This window comes from Neophocaena asiaeorientalis, unplaced genomic scaffold, assembly GCF_003031525.2.
Source record: "Neophocaena asiaeorientalis asiaeorientalis breed wild unplaced genomic scaffold, Neophocaena_asiaeorientalis_V1.1 scaffold684, whole genome shotgun sequence".
Classification (NCBI taxonomy): domain Eukaryota; kingdom Metazoa; phylum Chordata; class Mammalia; order Artiodactyla; family Phocoenidae; genus Neophocaena; species Neophocaena asiaeorientalis.
In genome coordinates this window covers 7,368,462-7,386,019 of record NW_020174048.1, presented here as the reverse complement: position 1 = coordinate 7,386,019, position 17,558 = coordinate 7,368,462, and the positions used below count along the sequence as shown (strand labels likewise).

Here is a 17,558-nt window from a genome sequence, read left to right as displayed (position 1 = left end):
TCTAAAAATAGTGTTTGCACCCAGACAGATGACCTGAAAAACACATGGCCTCCGTTTCACAGGACGTCATAGCTGTGGACTCTTAAATAACTCCTGGCATCAAAGTTAAAAATAATCGCTTTGCCCCGATAGCCTTCACTCACTTGCAGGAATGTTTTTACTTACCTGTTGGCTCTTGCTCTGTTCACGAGACACTCACGTGGAATGTGCCTACTTACATTTTTCAACCCCCTTATTTATGGGCGTTCCAACCTCGCTGCTGTATGATCAGAGGCTGTGAAGCTGCAGCTGTCAGGATTAGTTCTCTGTGAGGACTCGCTGCCAGTGTGTACAGTAGTAAACTGCGTGCTTTGGTGCTCGCCTTTCAGGCACCATCAGAGGTCTCATCAGCAAAGCAAAAGTTGTGGATGATACTTTTTAACCTTCTAGAAACTCAGCTAACTCATATATATAGGTATGTCCAGACTTAACATTTAATGAATGTTGACCTTCAGGTAGGCATGTGTCATAAAGACTGCTTTCTTTAATGGAAGAGAAACTAAATTGGGAACAAAATGGGTGACCACTTGGGCTACTGTTTAGCCATGTAACCTTTGATTTTTCTCATTTGTAAACTGTAGGGAAAATAATTTGTCTCCTAATTTACTGAGCATATTGTAAAGAAAAACGTGTTGATTATGAAATGTGTTTTGGGAGCCTTAGAAGAAAGGAATGAATATAAATTCATGGTAGTACAGTGATTATTAAATGATTCAAAACCTGATACCTAGAACGTCAAATTGTTGTTTTCCAAAGTTGGAATTACAGCTTGTTTAAGCTTATTCACATGATATGCTCTGCTTGAGAGGCATAAAATACTTGAATTTCTTTAATTTTAAATGTGTTTGCTGAGATTGTATGGATTTCTCTTTAAAGAAGCTACTTAAAAAAACCATCTGGTGGTTGGGCTCTTTGCCCCTGGGTACATGCTGATGACCACGGATGAGAGGGACTCTGCATCTATTACTATGTAGGAAGCTTTGTTTTAGATTAATGCTATGGTTTTCACTACACTGAATGAAACCCATTGTCTCCCAATGTTTTAATCGCCTCTTAAGTTTTAGGATCGCTCTCTGACTAGTCAGTATAAAGATGATGCCCTGCTTCATGATAGCTGAGGTGGTCTCTGGTGAAGAACGTGTTTTCTTTTTCCAGGAGCTTCTAAAATTTCTGACCCTGAATTTTGGTTGTACTAGATAGATTGCATTTCAGTGCACTCTTTTTAAAATCATGATTTATTAATAAGATATTTTAATACAATTTTCTCTGCTGTATTTGATGTTAAACTTTATTAGGTAAATATGAAAGCACTTAACACACATTTTGAATTAATTATTACCATTTGATATTTTAATGTATTATTTGCCTAGTTTTCAAGAAATGATCAAGAAAGCATCAATATATAGCCATCCCTTAGTTCATCGCTTAATGGATCTCAAAGCTCAAAAAGGTAAATTATTTTATGTTTCTTTATGTAATTTGGCCAATTCTAAGAAGAGAGACAACGGAATGTAAATGTTTACCTTTGCAGTGTTCGCTGATGTCATAAAGAGAGCTAGGACTTTTATCAATTGCATATTATATCTTATATGCATACTATATAATAAGCCATATTATATCTTGGCTTGTGTTTGCTAACCTGTAATTATCTCTAATAATGTTTAATGTCCCCTGCTATACCTGTGGGCCTGATGATATGTTAGAGATAATTTTGACAGATAATAAATCAAATATATAGACTTGCTAGGTATTTAGAGTTTTTTTTTTTTTTAATCTGGAAAAGTGGAATAAATTTTTCCCCAAGTGCTGTACACTAAATATATGATTGTGATTTTGTGGTTATTTCTTTTCAGATAGGAAGATTGCAAGAGAGATAAAATAGTTTTATGTAAAACTAAAGATTTTTTACAAATGCTTCCATGAAAAATGATTTTAGGCTATAAAATATTTCTAGACTGTGCTTATGGTCCCTCTGATGTATTAATTAGAGGCAAATAATAATGTATTTTGACCTCTTGTGGTAAGGAGAATTTAAGGTTGAATTCTACCACCAGTGGAATTATTTGGAATTGACCCACTGTTTTTAACATCATCCTAAACATCAAGTATGACTTTGCATAGATTACGTAATATATCCCCACTGTCTTGAGATAAAAAGTGCAGACATATGCTCTTGACATAGACTAGAAGAATTATTACCATGGTTTTGTAGAACAGTTGTAGTACAAATTTAATTATCCTGGCTTCTTTCTCTTTCTCCTTTACACTGTGGATATTTTCTAAGGACTAGAGTCCTGTTTTCTTCGCCTTTTTTAGGCATACCAGGTGGCCTCTACCTAGGTGAGCGTGTCTTTAAGCCAAGAGAGCTGGGTGTATGCCCAGTGTTGGCAGCCTATGTAGCTTAAACATGTATGGTTTTGCTGTAGTAATTTTTGCAAATCTAAACATTTAAAGTCATAATCACTTAGAGAATCCAGCCATTTAGATGATTTGAATGAAGATGCAGTTTCTCTGCAGTTTATGAATAAAATGTCATCATTATTATTACCATAATGCTTGGTTTCAACTTTGCATATGATAATTCGGCAAATTACAAAGGCCATGGAAGAAGTTCAAGGTAAGGTGGAGACAGAACTAACAAGAAAATAGTTTACAACATGAACAGACACAGCCCATAATCACCTACATTGTCAGCTGAAGCTTTAAAAATACATTCATAGGCACAGTGCTAAGGGGATGAAGCGTGTGCCACTGGGACAGAGTCAGATTGCATTTTGTTGGAAAGGCTCCCACTAACCAGTAGAACACTCAGTTCTCAAGTACTGTAGGGTAGTGACTTTTCCTGTCCTAACTGTTTATACTTAGTCATCTTGTGCTTGGAAAGGATGGAGCAAACCCACAGCCCAGTTCTTGTATTTCAACACTGGCCTGAAGATCCAAAGAATTATAGGATGTCACTTAGTTATGCACAGGTTCAAGTTAGGACTGTAGTGGATGCTAAAAATTCCTCTGTCTATGGTTTCTAATGTTGCATTATAATCTAAACTGTCTAAAACCTCATCCACGTTAACTATTCCGAATCTCTTAGGTTGCCTACTCTTGCCAACGGTGGCTCTCCGGCTGTTAGCACAAGTAGCAGTGTGTTATAAAGGACACTCCTCAGGGTCTGCAGCCTTGGAACAGGTTCGTACTAACCAGAGGCGCAGTGATTCCCATGCAGTGATTCCCAGATCTGTCCTTCCAGCTGCTTACTTGACGTCCTCCGTTCTGCCTTGTGTTAGTTCCGTTCCTTCAGGAAGCAGATGCCAGAATGGGATTTAACATGCGCGAGATTTATTGGAGGAAATGTCTGTGGAGGGTAAAGGAGGAAGGAGCAGAAGAAGGCCGGGAGAGCCTTCGCATCACTGCAGGTCCAGGTGAGCAGAGGCTGCATCACAGCTCTGAGAAGGTCTTGGGCAGGCCCACAGGGAGTCACCCCACAGAAGCTGCCCCCTGGACGAGCATCCTTTGCAGCGGGAGAGGGGCCGGCTTCGGGGCAGCCCGGGGGAAGCCTGGCCTCCGAGGAGCCAGGTGAACCTGCTGCAGCACGTTCTCTTAATCCAAGCAGCACACCTCTGTAGCCAGCGTGCCAGATGGCAGATCCAGATGCATTAAAAAATAATTTTGCTTTGGCAGGTTTGCCCCTCCGCCTGTATTTTCTCTCTCAGTTTATGGCAACGTCATTTCTCCAGCTACCCCGAAACCTGGAATCATGCCAGTCTTTCCCCTTTCCCCACACCCGTCACCATCACATCCCGTTGATCTTTACCTCCTAATATGTTTCTGTACCCCTCACCCCCTGTTTGCAGCATCATCTTGCTTATTTCTTCTCTTGACTGTTGTAACTGCCTTCTAACTGGCCTCCCCAACCCTGGGCTGGCTCCCTTTCTTTATCCACAGATACATGATCTTTTTAAAAATTAACATCTTGTCACATTCTCCTCCTCCGTAAAATTCTTCAGTGCCTCAGTGTTTCCTATAGGATAAAATCGAGACTTCTTAGCATGACACACAGTGTTTTATCTCATGCTATGACCACCACTTATCCTATATTCGAGTTCTCAGAGTTTCCCAAATTGGAAAATTGGTCAAGAGTCTTTTGCCAGTGGGCTTCTGCACATGTAGATGCCTACGTACAGCATATCTTGCCTTCTCTTATCTGACTTACAAACCTATAGTCATCAAGGCTCAGGTCATTCTTTGCTGAGCTCTCTGAGGCATGGAGCTTTCTCTTTCTGTTTTTGAGTTAACTAGTTAAGTCTCTATTCGACCACTTATATGTTGCTCTATCTTTGTATTCACAGTGCCCGTGTACTCAGTAAATGAGGGAACGAATGAATTAGCTATAACTGAGGCCTAATGGCTGGACTTAAAATCTGCTCACTAGGGATGATCTTGTATTTCCAGCCACTAGTCAGTTGACTCTTTTCAGGACCAGGTACAATGTATTACTTAGGGATAGCACTAAGTCTTTCACAAGGATCTTCATAAATCTTTACAGAGTTGGATTAATGGAAAATATGGCCTTTATAAGCAACATTGCCTCAACAGAAGAAGAAGGAAGTTTGAGTAATTCTTAAGTTTGCTGCTTAAGAAACATACCAAACTAGAGTCTTGAGTTAATATATTAATATACTAGTTGGAGTACTATAGCCGCATAATTACTAATGTGAAAATCATCCATCGACATGTTTTACATGTTTAAAAAGTAACCTGAATAAGTATCTGCTAGATAAGACTAATAAATGTCCCATGTGTTGAATAAAAATAACTCAAACATGATTATCTGCCTCAGATATCTTCAAAACTCAGGGCTGAATGTCAAGTTTGAACGTCACTTATTGCCCTCGACAGGGCGTCTGCCACTGCCTCAAGAGCTCACAAATTCACGCTTGGCTCCCAGACCCAGGGCTGCTGCCTCACTTCAGACTCTTGCATCTTTTGTCTAGATTATTGCGTCTTCCCATTAGCTTCTAATGTAGCCTCAGCTGCTGCTGCCAGAAGTCAATTCTCAAATACCAATTTTGATTGTGTCAGTTCTTGTCCTAATGATTTTTATTGGCTCCTGTTCACCTTGTAGAAGAAAGGTCAACATTGCCCACAGGTCTGATCCCAGCCTGCTTTCTTCAGGCTTATTTTCTGCACCAGCTTGTACACCAGCTCCCCGGTCCTTCCAGGCTCTCAAGCTGGCCTCCACACCCTGGCAGTGTTGCGTCTCCCTTGACCTTGCTTCCTTCCTTTTCTGCCTGGCAGCCTTCCCCTTCCCTCCACCTCAACTCAAATGTCTCCTCCTTGAGGCTGCTTCTCCTGATTTGACCAAGCAGTGGTGCTTCCCATAGCACCTCAGAAATATTTCTTTTATTCCTCTTATCACACTTCATTGACATCTGTTTAATTGTCTCTCCCCGGTACGATCCCAGCAGTAGGCTCTGAGTACAACTAGATTTGGTCCTGTTTTTTCCCACTTGCATCCTGAGCAGTGTCAGTAAAAAAATGAATTTTCTTTCTTTGGTAATTGTAGCTATCATTTGAGCCACGTGATGAAAGTTACAGCTTCTTTTTATTCTTGAAAGTACATGGACATCCAGACAAAAAACATTTGTGAAAATGTCTCAAGAATTAGTTTCAACATAAGGGCCCGAGACCTTGACATTGCTGAGGCATTCAGAATTGTAGCTTTCAGGTTTACCTGTGACCATTCACTAATCTGAAAATACCTTTATCATCTTTAAAAAAAATTCTCTAGGTATTTCTAAGAAGCACATGACATTCATCTTTGAATAGAAGATTCGATTGAATGACAGTGTCTTTCATTTCGTTGAGGGGTTTTTACTTTAAATTTCACAGACAGTTTTCTGTGACAGCCCTCAAATGGAAGCTTGAATTCACTTGTCATAGCTATTAAAGAATTTTTTTTCTTTTCATCTATTTCTGTGATTTGACCCTTCCATTTATTATTGCTGTTATTGACCTTAAAAGTATAAAAGAGAAGAATACAGACAGAGCCTCTATTTTTGAAGGCTTCTTACAATCCAGCCTTGGAAATCAATTCACTGTCGAATTTTCCTCTTAAGAAAAATATCATCATGAAGGGCAGAATCTTGCTAATTTTTACTTCATACTTGAAACCCCTTTAATTCTCTGGCGAACGAGAGCACCTGGTAGATTTTATTCACTATCAGCAAAGATTTAATAGCAGGAAAATGGTGTTAAGCCTTTTTATGTATAAAAAAGCATTAAAATAGATAAGCCTAAGAGAGCAACATAAATGTAATACTTTCTTGATTATGTTTTATTTACAATCTGTTTTAATATTTGTGTTCAATATTAAATTCATTAATAAAATAATACTCTAAGATTCTAGTAGATAGCTCTTATCTAATGGTAGATATCAGAAGTTTTCTGATTTTCATGCCGGGAAACCAAATCCAACATTTTGTGTAACATTTCCTCGTTTTAGTTATTTATCCTGAAGCCTAAGTACTAGATAACAAGCAGAGAATATGTATGGAAAAATTATTCTTCAGAAGTGTAAACCAGAATTCCGTTGTGTGATAATGCTGTTAATTTGGGGGGAAAGTTGCTGTTCAAATCTTACCTAAAAACCAAAGAGTATCCACTCATTCATTAACCTTCTCAAGATTCAATCCCATAATCAACAAATAACTAAGCATGCACTTCGAGGGGCCCACTCTTTGTGTATTATGTTTGGAGTATAGATGTCCCCCTGTTATTACAACAAGGTGACATTAGGGACACCTTTGTAATAGTGCAGCTCTTTGCGTTAGATTCCTGTCCAACGGTTCTTGTCATCAACCTTGAAATGGGTGGTGATATTGCTAAAACACTAAACTTGTCTTTTGATTTAAATGAATAACTATGGTTAAAATTGTTACCTCAGGGAGTTGCCTGGCGGTCCGGTGGTTAGGAGTCGGTGCTTTCACTGTGGTGGGCTGGGGTTCAATCCCTGGTCGGGGAATTAAGACCCTGCAAGCTGCAAGGCACAGCCAAAAAAAAATTCTTACCTCAAAATCTTTAAATAGAAGTTAATGCTGAAAAACAGCAAAGTTTTAAGATGGACATAATTGTTCGTGTGTGTACATTTGCTTTTAAAATCCAATGTATTACATCTAGACAAATTATTTCAAGTAGCCAAGTTCAGTATATTTTGGTTTCCTGCTATAAATTATGCTATTTTTTATGAGTGTCTCTTCTTACAGAATGAGTGGTAGTTACATAGTCTTTAAATGCCAAAGAGAATACTAAAACACTGTCAGTTAAATTTTCTTCAGCTTGATGATGTTTTCTAAAGGATATGTGGTCATCCTAGGTGTATGACTAATTTCAAATGACCATGTACGATGGATAGAATTGTGTTCTTTTAGAGTGTATGTGCAATTAATAGTGGTTACTGTTGTTTCATGAAATCTCTTAGAAGATTATTTTGGAGGGGTGTAAGTCATTTTTGATTATGTAATATATCCACATATATATTTTTAATCTCATTTCTATATAGAAGTAAAGATGTCATTCATTAAAAAAAATGACTAGCTCTGTTTATTTAGAAAGATAGTGAAAAAACAGGAATTATTTGTTATTACACTGTAGTTGTTGGGACAGCAGCACTGATCTGGTCAACTAACCTTTAAAAGAAAGTGCAAAGTCGGAGATGTCAGTGTGGTAGCTGTAGATATTCACTGGCAAAGTTTTTAGAACAATGATTGGAACTTTAGGAGACGCTCCTGGGATTTAGTGTACTCTAACATCTATTAATCCCTGATACGTTAGGTGACTTTTCAAAGAGGTGCTGCATTTACAAGGGGTTTGCAAGGAGACCCAAGAGGGCACATTCAGCTAAAGGTCAAGGAAGCAATTAATGTTCTCTGCTTTTCCCTAAAGAACTTCCAGAGCAAAAGCTGCCCCTCCACCCCCCATCTTAGCAAGGCAAGTGAATCTAGTGAAGTGAAAGTTAAAGTTCAAATACAACATATTACCAATATGATTTGGTTCTTAGAGCTCTTCCTGTGAATGTGAATACAGGCCGTGGTTTAAGGAGAAATATAGTGAAATATATTAGAAGAGGTGACTCATGCTGAAGACTATCCGTTTTTCATCTCTTTGTTTTCTCTGCATCTCTGCCAAAGTTCAGTGTTTGTGGTGGTGATAGAGTGGGTGGTAGAGGGGGGCCCCTCTGTGGCACACAGTGAGATTAGAGTCCTTTGGAGAATGCTTGGTTCTGTCTGGATCCTAGACAGGGCTCTGTGAAGGGATCACAGAATTTAGGACCGGAAATCATCTTGGCTGAATGTCCCTGCTGGATTACGGCCACTGAAGGAATTTTCCAACAAGGGCAAACTTAATTTACCTCCATCTTTCCACTATATTCCTCGAATGCTAGGAAATGATGTTATTGGAGCTCATAGGACAGTTTGACAACTACATCTTCCCTTAGGACTCAGAGACTCAAGACCCCTCACTCCCATTCTTGCCTCGGTGCCGTGGAGAGATTGGAAAGTCTCTTGAGGCCTTCACTTACTTACATGGCGCATGTTCATCATCTCAGAAAGACCCCACTGTTGTATGTATATCTCTCTGTATTTTGTCTCATTCATCCATTCATCTATTCTTCTTTTACGCATTTCCTACTTCCTTTCCTTTTCCACCTCCCTCCTGGCAACCATTCTAGTGTGTTTGATATGTATCTTTGATAAATATTTTCACGCATATCCATTTAAGGACTTGTGTAAAAATTTGGGGGTGGGGGCAGGATTGCTGGATTGTAGGACATTATACAAAATGTCCTACAAAATACCTTAGATTAACAAAATACCTTAGATTGCTCTCCAGAATGACTGCAACATTCTGTATTCTCACCAGTGGTACCTGAGGTTCTGCCATCCCCACAAGCCCCCTATCACTCAGCACTGTCCAGCTTCTAATTTTTGTTAAGTTTAATGAGTATAAGAGATACCTTGTTTTAATTTGTCTATATCTGAGTTGGAACATTTCCATGTTGCTTTGTGGCTTTTTTGCTTTCGTCTTCTGTAATCTGCCAGTTTATCTCCTTTGCTTATTTTTCATTGTGGTTACTATCTTTCTCCTTGTCAATTTGGAGGTTATACAGATTTCTTGTATATTCGAGATATTATCTCTTTTCAGTCTTAGACATTGTAGAAGATCTTTTCTCATCTGTCATCTTTTAATCTCATCCACACTTTTAATCTTCATTCACAGAATAGAAATCTTCACTTTTGATATAAGAATATTCATCACTTTTGGGTATTGTGGATTTTAAGAAGGTTCTCTCCTCCCTACTTTCACAAAGATATCATCTTATACTATTAAATTTTTTTTTCCTCTTGCATTTGGTCTTTAATCCCTCTGGAATCTGCCTTTATAAAAGATTTTACGTAGAGATCCAGTTTTATTTTTCTCCATATAATGTGGCAGCTAACCCACCCCCTCTATCTACATGGGTTTGTCTCTGAGATCCCTATTTTGCCCACTGGTCCATTTATCTCTTGCACCAATACCATACTGTTTTTGTTACTATGGCTTTGTGGTATACCTAAATATCTAATAAAGCAGATATTCTCCTACCTCTTATTCTTCTTTTACAAAGTTAACTCTTTATGGATGTTTATTCTTCCATTTAAGTTTTGGAGTGAGTATATCAAGTTTCTTAAAAAAGCTAACTGGAATTATGATTGATATTGTATTGAATATATATGACATTTTTATAGTATAAGTCACCCCATTTGTGTATAGAGCCTCTCTCCATTTATTCATATCATCTTCTATATCTTGTACTAAAAAATATTTCAAAACAGCAAGTATGAATTTGGGACTGCTGAATGTAATTTCAGCCTTGAGGTGTGTACAAGAATTTTGAAAGACGTGTTTAGAATGGCAGACATTTAACATATCATCTAGATGTAAGCAATGATTCTATTCTACTTGAAAATAAAGGACTGCAGCCCTAGATACTCTTATTGGTTAAGTTCTCTCTGAGGCAGGGCTTTGCCCAGCTCAGCCTACCTCATGAAGGGAGGTGGGAAGGGGGTATCAGCACATGAGGGCTGGCATTCTAAGGCACAGCTACCCCTCACACTAGGAAAAACCGTGGTCCAATCCACATTTTAAGCTGCTAATCAGATGAATGGCTTCTCCTGTCTTGCAAGGAGAAGCTAGTAAGGGACTAGAAAAGGAGGAAGACATGGGGAAATGTGCCAGAGTGTTCTAACATATAATCTCATCTGTTTCCTGGATTATTGCCCAACTAGGGCTGTTCAAAGATGCCTCTTCATCTTTAAGCTCCCAGTCCCTTCTTTGGAGTAACAGTCTTACTTTCTCAGTTCACAGTGATGTCACCATTCTGTGGTAAATACCTCTAATCTATAATTTATCCTCCATGTATAGATACATAGACTCCACATCACATTGTTACCATTTTCTTAAACTTTTTTGTGTGTGTGAGAGAACATTTAAGAGTAGATCTCTTTTAGCAAATTTCAAGTATACAGCACATTATTATTAACTGTAGTCATGGTGCTGTACATTAGATCTCCAGCACTTATTCATCTTACAAACTTTGTACCCTTTGACCTACATCGCCACGTTTCCCCCACCCCCTGCCCCTGGTAACCACCATTCTACTCACTGCTTCTACAAGTAACTATAGAATTTTCAATCAAGTACCACACAATCCAATATTTTTGTTTATGTGGTGATCTTGTTTTATCATTTAGTTTCATGACCAAAATATAATAAGTTACAATTACAATAATTATAATAATTTATTGAACTCTATGTAATAAAGTGCTAAGCACATTATATACACCATCTCATTTAAATCTTCCAACACTATTTGATGTAGGTTCTTTTATCTTTCACATTTTACAAACAGGGAAATGGAGGCTTAGAGAGAGATGTGTATCTTGCTCCATAACTAGTTTTTTTTTTTTGCGGTACGCGGGCCTCTCCCTTTGCGGAGCACAGGCTCCGGACGTGCTGGCTCAGCGGCCATGGCTCACGGGCCTAGCCGCTCCGCGGCATGTGGGATCTTCCCAGACCAGGGCACGAACCCGTGTCCCCTGCATTGGCAGGCGGACTCTCAACCACTGCGCCACCAGGGAAGCCCCATAACTAGTTTCTGAATTCTTAGAGACAACTGGATTTTTAAAAATTATATCATAGCTTTTTAATAGTGCAGAGAGTGGCTTTAGAGCAACCAAAAAGGAGCTCAAATTTTGGCTCCTTCATTTACAATTTGCATGAGCTTGGTCAAGCTGACAAAGCCCTCTGAGTCTTAGTTTCATTATCTGTAAAAGTGCAAATAATAATGCCTACCTCACAAGTTGTTGCAAAAATTACGAGAAATATTATATACATATTTACCGTGGTCTGGCCTGTGAAGTATGTGCTCAGTAATTGGTGGTTGATGTTGCTTATGAAACATACGTGATATTGTGGATGTTAAGATGCCATGAGTTGTCACCAAATAATAATATAAAATAAGTAATAATAAAATAATACAAGGGTATATTGTTGGGTGGTATCAAATGTCTTTTGTCTGGGTAAAGGCAGGTCATAAAAGATCTGCTACTATTCCATTATTCAAATAACTGGCATCGCACTGTGTAGCCAATACGAATAGTTGAGATCTTAGATTCCATCACCAATCTTTCTTTCGCTCTGTGAATAGATTGGTAGCCTTTAAGATACATTGCTTTTTAAAAAAGTATATCAGTTATTGTTTATTTCACATAGCATTGCAGAAATGTCTAATGGTGATCTCAACCTCAGTGAAATTCAGAGGGATGTTGCTATCCTGCTGTATGAAATATTAGCTTCTGTTGTTATTGTCAAATAGCTTACCTTACTATTATTATGTTGCACCTAAAATCAGTGCCTATTCAAGAGCAGCTGAGCATAAGTAGAGATGCCGCACCTCCATCAGGTTCTCCTTCGCTGTGGTTTAGTACCACAGCCACTGCCTTGTGTTTTTTTTCCCCTCCTTTCAGAGAACAGAGAAGCCGATGATGACAGGAAAGTGGTTGCAGAGATCATGCGGAGGTGTTTTGTTCCAACTTTAGTAACAGCCATCTCCTGGGAGGGATTTCATTTCGTTGGTCATGAGATTCGGATTACTGAAGCCATGGATTGTTACGGTGCTATTGTTTGGCCATCGGTATGAATTCATACAAAGTTTGCTGCATTTCAATGAGTTCTCATCCAATGTTGTTCGTTATTATATACTGTTTGGAAGGAGAAAGGAGGCTCCATGGTTCTCTTTTGTGACCTCAAACAACACTAAAATTTAGAAATCACGAAATAGGGAAGATGCTTTTACCAATGAATTCTATTTCTGATTTGTAGCGTTAATAAAGAGTGTTGTTTACACCTTCAGTTTTTTGTGACTATAAGTCACAGAAGTTTAGAATAGTAAACATTTTAATTTCCCATTTAACTGGTTCCATTTGAGTTAAACAATTATAATGAAATCCATTTCAGTCTCAACACGCAGAATATTCTAAAAGACCACCACTTATTTATCAATTGTCCTGTGAAGGGTGCAGACCCCCTCCCCACACTGTCTGCCTCAATCCCAAACACACACTTCTTTTTTTTTTCTTTTATAAATTTATTTATCTTTGGCTGCGTTGGGTCTTTGTTGCTGTGCGCAGGCTTTCTCTAGTTGTGGTGAGCGGGGGCTACTCTTTGTTGCCGTGCATGGGCTTCTCATTGTGGTGGCTTCTCTTGTTGCAGAGCATGGGCTCTAGGCATGCGGGCTTCAGTAGTTGCGGCACGTGGGCTCAGTGGTTGTGGCTCACGGGCTCTAGAGCGCAGGCTCAGTAGTTGTGGCGCATGGGCTTAGTTGTTCCGCGGCATGTGGGATCTTCCCGGACCAGGGCTTGAACCTGTGTCCCCTGCATTGGCAGGCGGATTCTTAACCACTGCACCACCAGGGAAACCCCACACACTTCTTTAAAATGACTGTTATTATTAGAAGTTGCTTCTTTTAAGGATAATCAAGCCTAAGTAACTGAACTCTATATTCTTAGTTCTCTTTTCTCCCCAACAATCCCCAAGGACTTTTCCTATCCTAAGTGTTGAACCTATTGAAGGATGTACTTCTGTGGATAATTTTCTGTAGTGATGTGTATGGTTGCACACATGCACTCACATGGGCTCACATACGTATCATAGCGTTCGTGGGGTATTTATCTAATAGAGTTTAATTTTACTTTCTGTGATTACTTGCCAAGCACTACTTTTTTCTTTTTTTGAATTTTCATAGGCCCTTGTTCTATGCTATTTTCTGGAAACAAATGTAAAGCAGTATAACCTGGTTGACAAAAATGTGATTGAAATTGGAGCTGGAACAGGGTTAGTCTCCATCGTGGCGAGTTTACTTGGTAAGCAGGTGTTTTTGATTGAGTGGGATCAGCGAATTCCATTATCCTGTATCATTAGTTGCTTTTACTATCCAGTTTACTATGACCTGGGCCTATTTTTAACCCCTTAATTTGTTGAATGGGCTTTATCAGGAAACTGATGTTAAAGTCACCCATTTGGTTTTCTGGGAAGCTGGATTTTTATCCTGGCTGACTGGGATGTGCACCCCAGCATCCTGACTGCTGGAGGACGTGTGAAATACTAGGCATAAGCAGAGCTGACTATGCGGACTCAGACGATCTTTATTTAAATTTTAGCCCCATTTCAGCATTGCCATGTAGTTGTATATTCCTTTTGGGTTTTGAAGTCCTATGCTTTTATGAAAAAGCATCTGTTAGAATAGAGAAAGAGTATGAGAAATCACGTCTGCTTCTAAGTTTAGGCGTTTGTCCATCAATTTTCTCGGTTATTTCCATTTTTCTTTTGCAATCCCTTGTTCTTTCACCAGCATCTTCTTTTCCAACTAAATGTGTGATTGTCTATATGTATGCCTGAGCCTGCTTCAGTTCAGTCTTTTTTGTTGCTGTTATCTATTTCATGGCCTTAATTTAGCTGCCTTCTCTGACGTGTGCTGCCCACATCTGTCCTGATTTCCTTCATCTTCAGAAGTGCACACCTGCCACTCTAAACTCTTGAGAGGAATTCAAGATTTAGCAGTTTACAACTTTCTAAACACTGGGGAAATATAAGACCCTTGAAGTCCCCTCCAAATATAATTTTCAGATTGCTCTGTCTTGATATTGCTTTCTAAAGTCACCATTCCGTTTAGTATGGACAGTGTCAGAGGCACATTGGATTTATTCCTGAAGGCTTCCTCATTTTAGAGCAGAATTTGTGTTTTGGGAAGTCGTTCATTCATAATTAAAAAATATTTTTTTATTGGAGTATAATTGCTTTACAGTGTGTTAGTTTCTGCTGTACAACAAAGTGAATCAGCTGTATGTATACATATATCTTCTCCCTCTTGGACCTCCCTGCCCCCCATCCCACCCATCTAGGTCATCACAGAGCACTGAGCTGAGCTCCCTGTGCGATAGTGCAGGTTCCCACTATTTATTTTACACATGGTAGTGTATTTATGTCAAACCTAATCCCCAAATTCATCCCACCCTGCCCTTCCCCACTGTGTCCACATGTCTGTTCTCTACGTCTGTGTCTCTATTCCTGCCCTGGAACTAGGTTCACCTGTACCGTTTTTCTAGATTCCACATACATGTGTTAATATACGATATTAGTTTTTCCCTTTCTTGCTTACTTCACTCTGTATGACAGACTCTAGGTCCATTCACATCTCTACAAATGACCCGGTTTCATTCCTTTTTATGGCTGAGTAATATTACATTGTACATATGTACCACATCTTCTTTATCCATTCATCTGTCAGTGGACACCTAGGTTGCTATCATGACCTGGCTATTGTAAATGGTGCTGCGATGAACATTGGGGTGCATGTGTCTTTTTGAATTATGGTTTGATCCTTTTGGTCTGCTCCTATAACTTGAAACAAATATCAAAAGTTGGAAACTTTGTTTAGTCAGTGATGATATTTACCTCTCTAGACACAAAGATCTTAATAGTCAGATAGTTTCTATTCCTGTGGGCAGGGTCAGGGGACAGAGGGGGTCCTTCCTTATCTTGGGATTTTAAAAAGATTTGTGAAAAATGATAGACCCACCCACCCCACTAGAATGTAGAGATTCATATCTCTGTGATTCTACCAATGAAATGCTTACTTTCCTCCCATTTTAATATGTTCCAGAAAATACAGTCAGTGGCCAGAGAAACTTGCCATCTTGGGTGAAGAATGGGCTCTAAACCGGTCTGGGCTGAACTAGACTTCCCTTCCATTTCTTCTTTCATGTCTGATGATGTAGAATCAGCCAATCCTAGGCTTATTTACACATTGTTTTCAGGCTCCGCTACTGCTCAAAGTTCACTTTAAGGGCCAAATTTTATTGGTTTTTGCTTTCTGATTTCTTCCTGACAATGACCACCAGTATTCACTTTTACCTTGGGGATTGTTTATCTCTTCTTCATCTGAGCATTCTGTCCTGTGTCTATGATCTTTGGTTGTATGAGCACTATATGTGGGCATGAACATGGGTGTCCTGATACTTTCCATGTAATGACATTGAAAAGTCTTCTCTCCTCCCTCCATTTCTCACACTTGAGCACTTCCTGGTCAACGATACGATGCCCAGTGTTATATACACCCGTTTGGTCTCACGTGACTGGGGCTCAGACTTCTTTTAGTGAAGAACCCTTTCATCTTTCAATTGTGACATCTGATTGTTCCAATGAGGGTACCAAATACTTTGAATTTCCCTTTCTCTTGATTTTTTAAGTAGATAAATAGAAAATAACAGCAACAATAACAAAACAAGACAGACAAAAAACAAGGAGAACAGAAAAATGCAGCAGAGTGCAGAAGTGCCTGGGGGAATCTAATTGTTTTTAAGGAGAGGCATAAAGGTGCCTTAGCATCCATTTTGAAGGGATTTCCCTCCTGTGTGTACTGACCAGTCCTTGACATGAGGTTAGCATTTGTGCAGAATTGCAAAGTGCATGGTGGCTTGAAACCTAATTGCTTTACCTTATCCCATGAAGGTTACTTTTCCTACTGTCCTTTGTTTCCCAGGTGCACACGTGACTGCCACAGATTTACCTGAGTTACTTGGAAACCTGCAATATAATATTTCCCAAAACACCAAAATGAAATGTAAGCATTTGCCTCAGGTTAAAGAGCTCTCCTGGGGTGTAGCTTTAGACAAGAACTTTCCCAAGGCTTCCAGCAACTTTGACTACATCCTGGCGGCGGATGTTGTCTATGCTCATCCATTTCTGGAAGAACTCCTCATTACCTTTGACCATCTGTGCAAAGAAACCACCGTCATCCTCTGGGTCATGAAATTCAGGTTGGAGAAGGAAAATAAATTTGTAGATAGATTTAAGGAGTTGTTTAACCTGGAGGAGATTTCTAGTTTCCCTAGCCTGAATATTAAGTTGTATAAAGCTATGAAGAAAAATTGGAGGAGTGCATGATATCCTCAGAGGAGGACTTGGAAAGGGAAAGCAATTTCTAGTGATTATTATTGCTTTAACAAAGAACCTGGATGATCTGATATAGCTGACTTTCCCAAGGGGACACACACACACACACACACACACACACACACGTGCACACGCACCTTGCCCCAGACAGGGATTTTCCCAGATATAGCACACAGGTGTATAGGATGGCAAAGCCATTCTGTGTGGTAATTGGTTAGGACAATGTCTGCTTTCCTTATCTCTCTATAGTACCATTTATAATTATTATCATCTTAATAAATGGTGCAATTATTGTAAATGTATAACTGTAGAATGATGGTTTTTAATAATAGTATGTCTAAAATGTTTTAAACATAAGCTTATGTGATTCTCTCTTTAGAAATAATGAAACGGACTATAGTGGGCTCTACAAATAAATCTGACTAGGCAGACAGAGAAGGTAATGCTCAATGTTAGATTATTGTGGCTTCATTAGTGCCAGCTTATTGGTGGTCTGTCTTCTCTGCTTGGCAGGGTGGGTCTCCAGCACACCCTCTGAAATCAGTCAAGCTGGTGGATTCGAGGTTACAGGCAAGGACATTTCACTCCAGTAAATGAAAAATGAATGGAAGAAAACATAAAATCAGTTGAGATTTTGGAGGAGCCATTGTTTTACTTTTAGGCCAAGTACAGTTATTAGGATTTTGTACCACGCAAGAAGTCTAGCGGTTGGTAACTCTTCCGGGTTCTTGGTGATGTTGGCTAGGCAGGCTCTGTGCCCTCGGGGTGGTACTTGCCCAGCCCTTTCTGCTTTGCTGGAAGTTCTCAGTCTACTCAGGGTTGAACAGAGCTGAAAAGTTTATTTCCTAGGACTCTGACCTTAAGCCAGGATGCAAATGTACTCTCAGTGGGTTTTTTGGTATGCACGGTTCCTGGGGTCATCTCTCAATAATTACCAGTATTTATACGCCCCTTTATAGTTTTCACAATCT

At 39.3% G+C, this 17,558-nt stretch overlaps 1 protein-coding gene across 1 annotated transcript; it reads left to right on the top strand.

The window, feature by feature from the left end:
* The first annotated feature begins 407 nt into the window (after window positions 1-407).
* On the top strand, window positions 408-16,785 carry LOC112405573 (protein-lysine methyltransferase METTL21E). The gene is made up of 5 exons (XM_024754031.1): window positions 408-454; window positions 1,410-1,489; window positions 12,102-12,268; window positions 13,379-13,496; window positions 16,175-16,785. Exons 1-5 carry the CDS (start codon window positions 408-410, stop codon window positions 16,576-16,578), a joined length of 816 nt encoding a protein of 271 aa, XP_024609799.1. The 3' UTR covers window positions 16,579-16,785.
* Window positions 16,786-17,558: the final 773 nt, after the last annotated feature.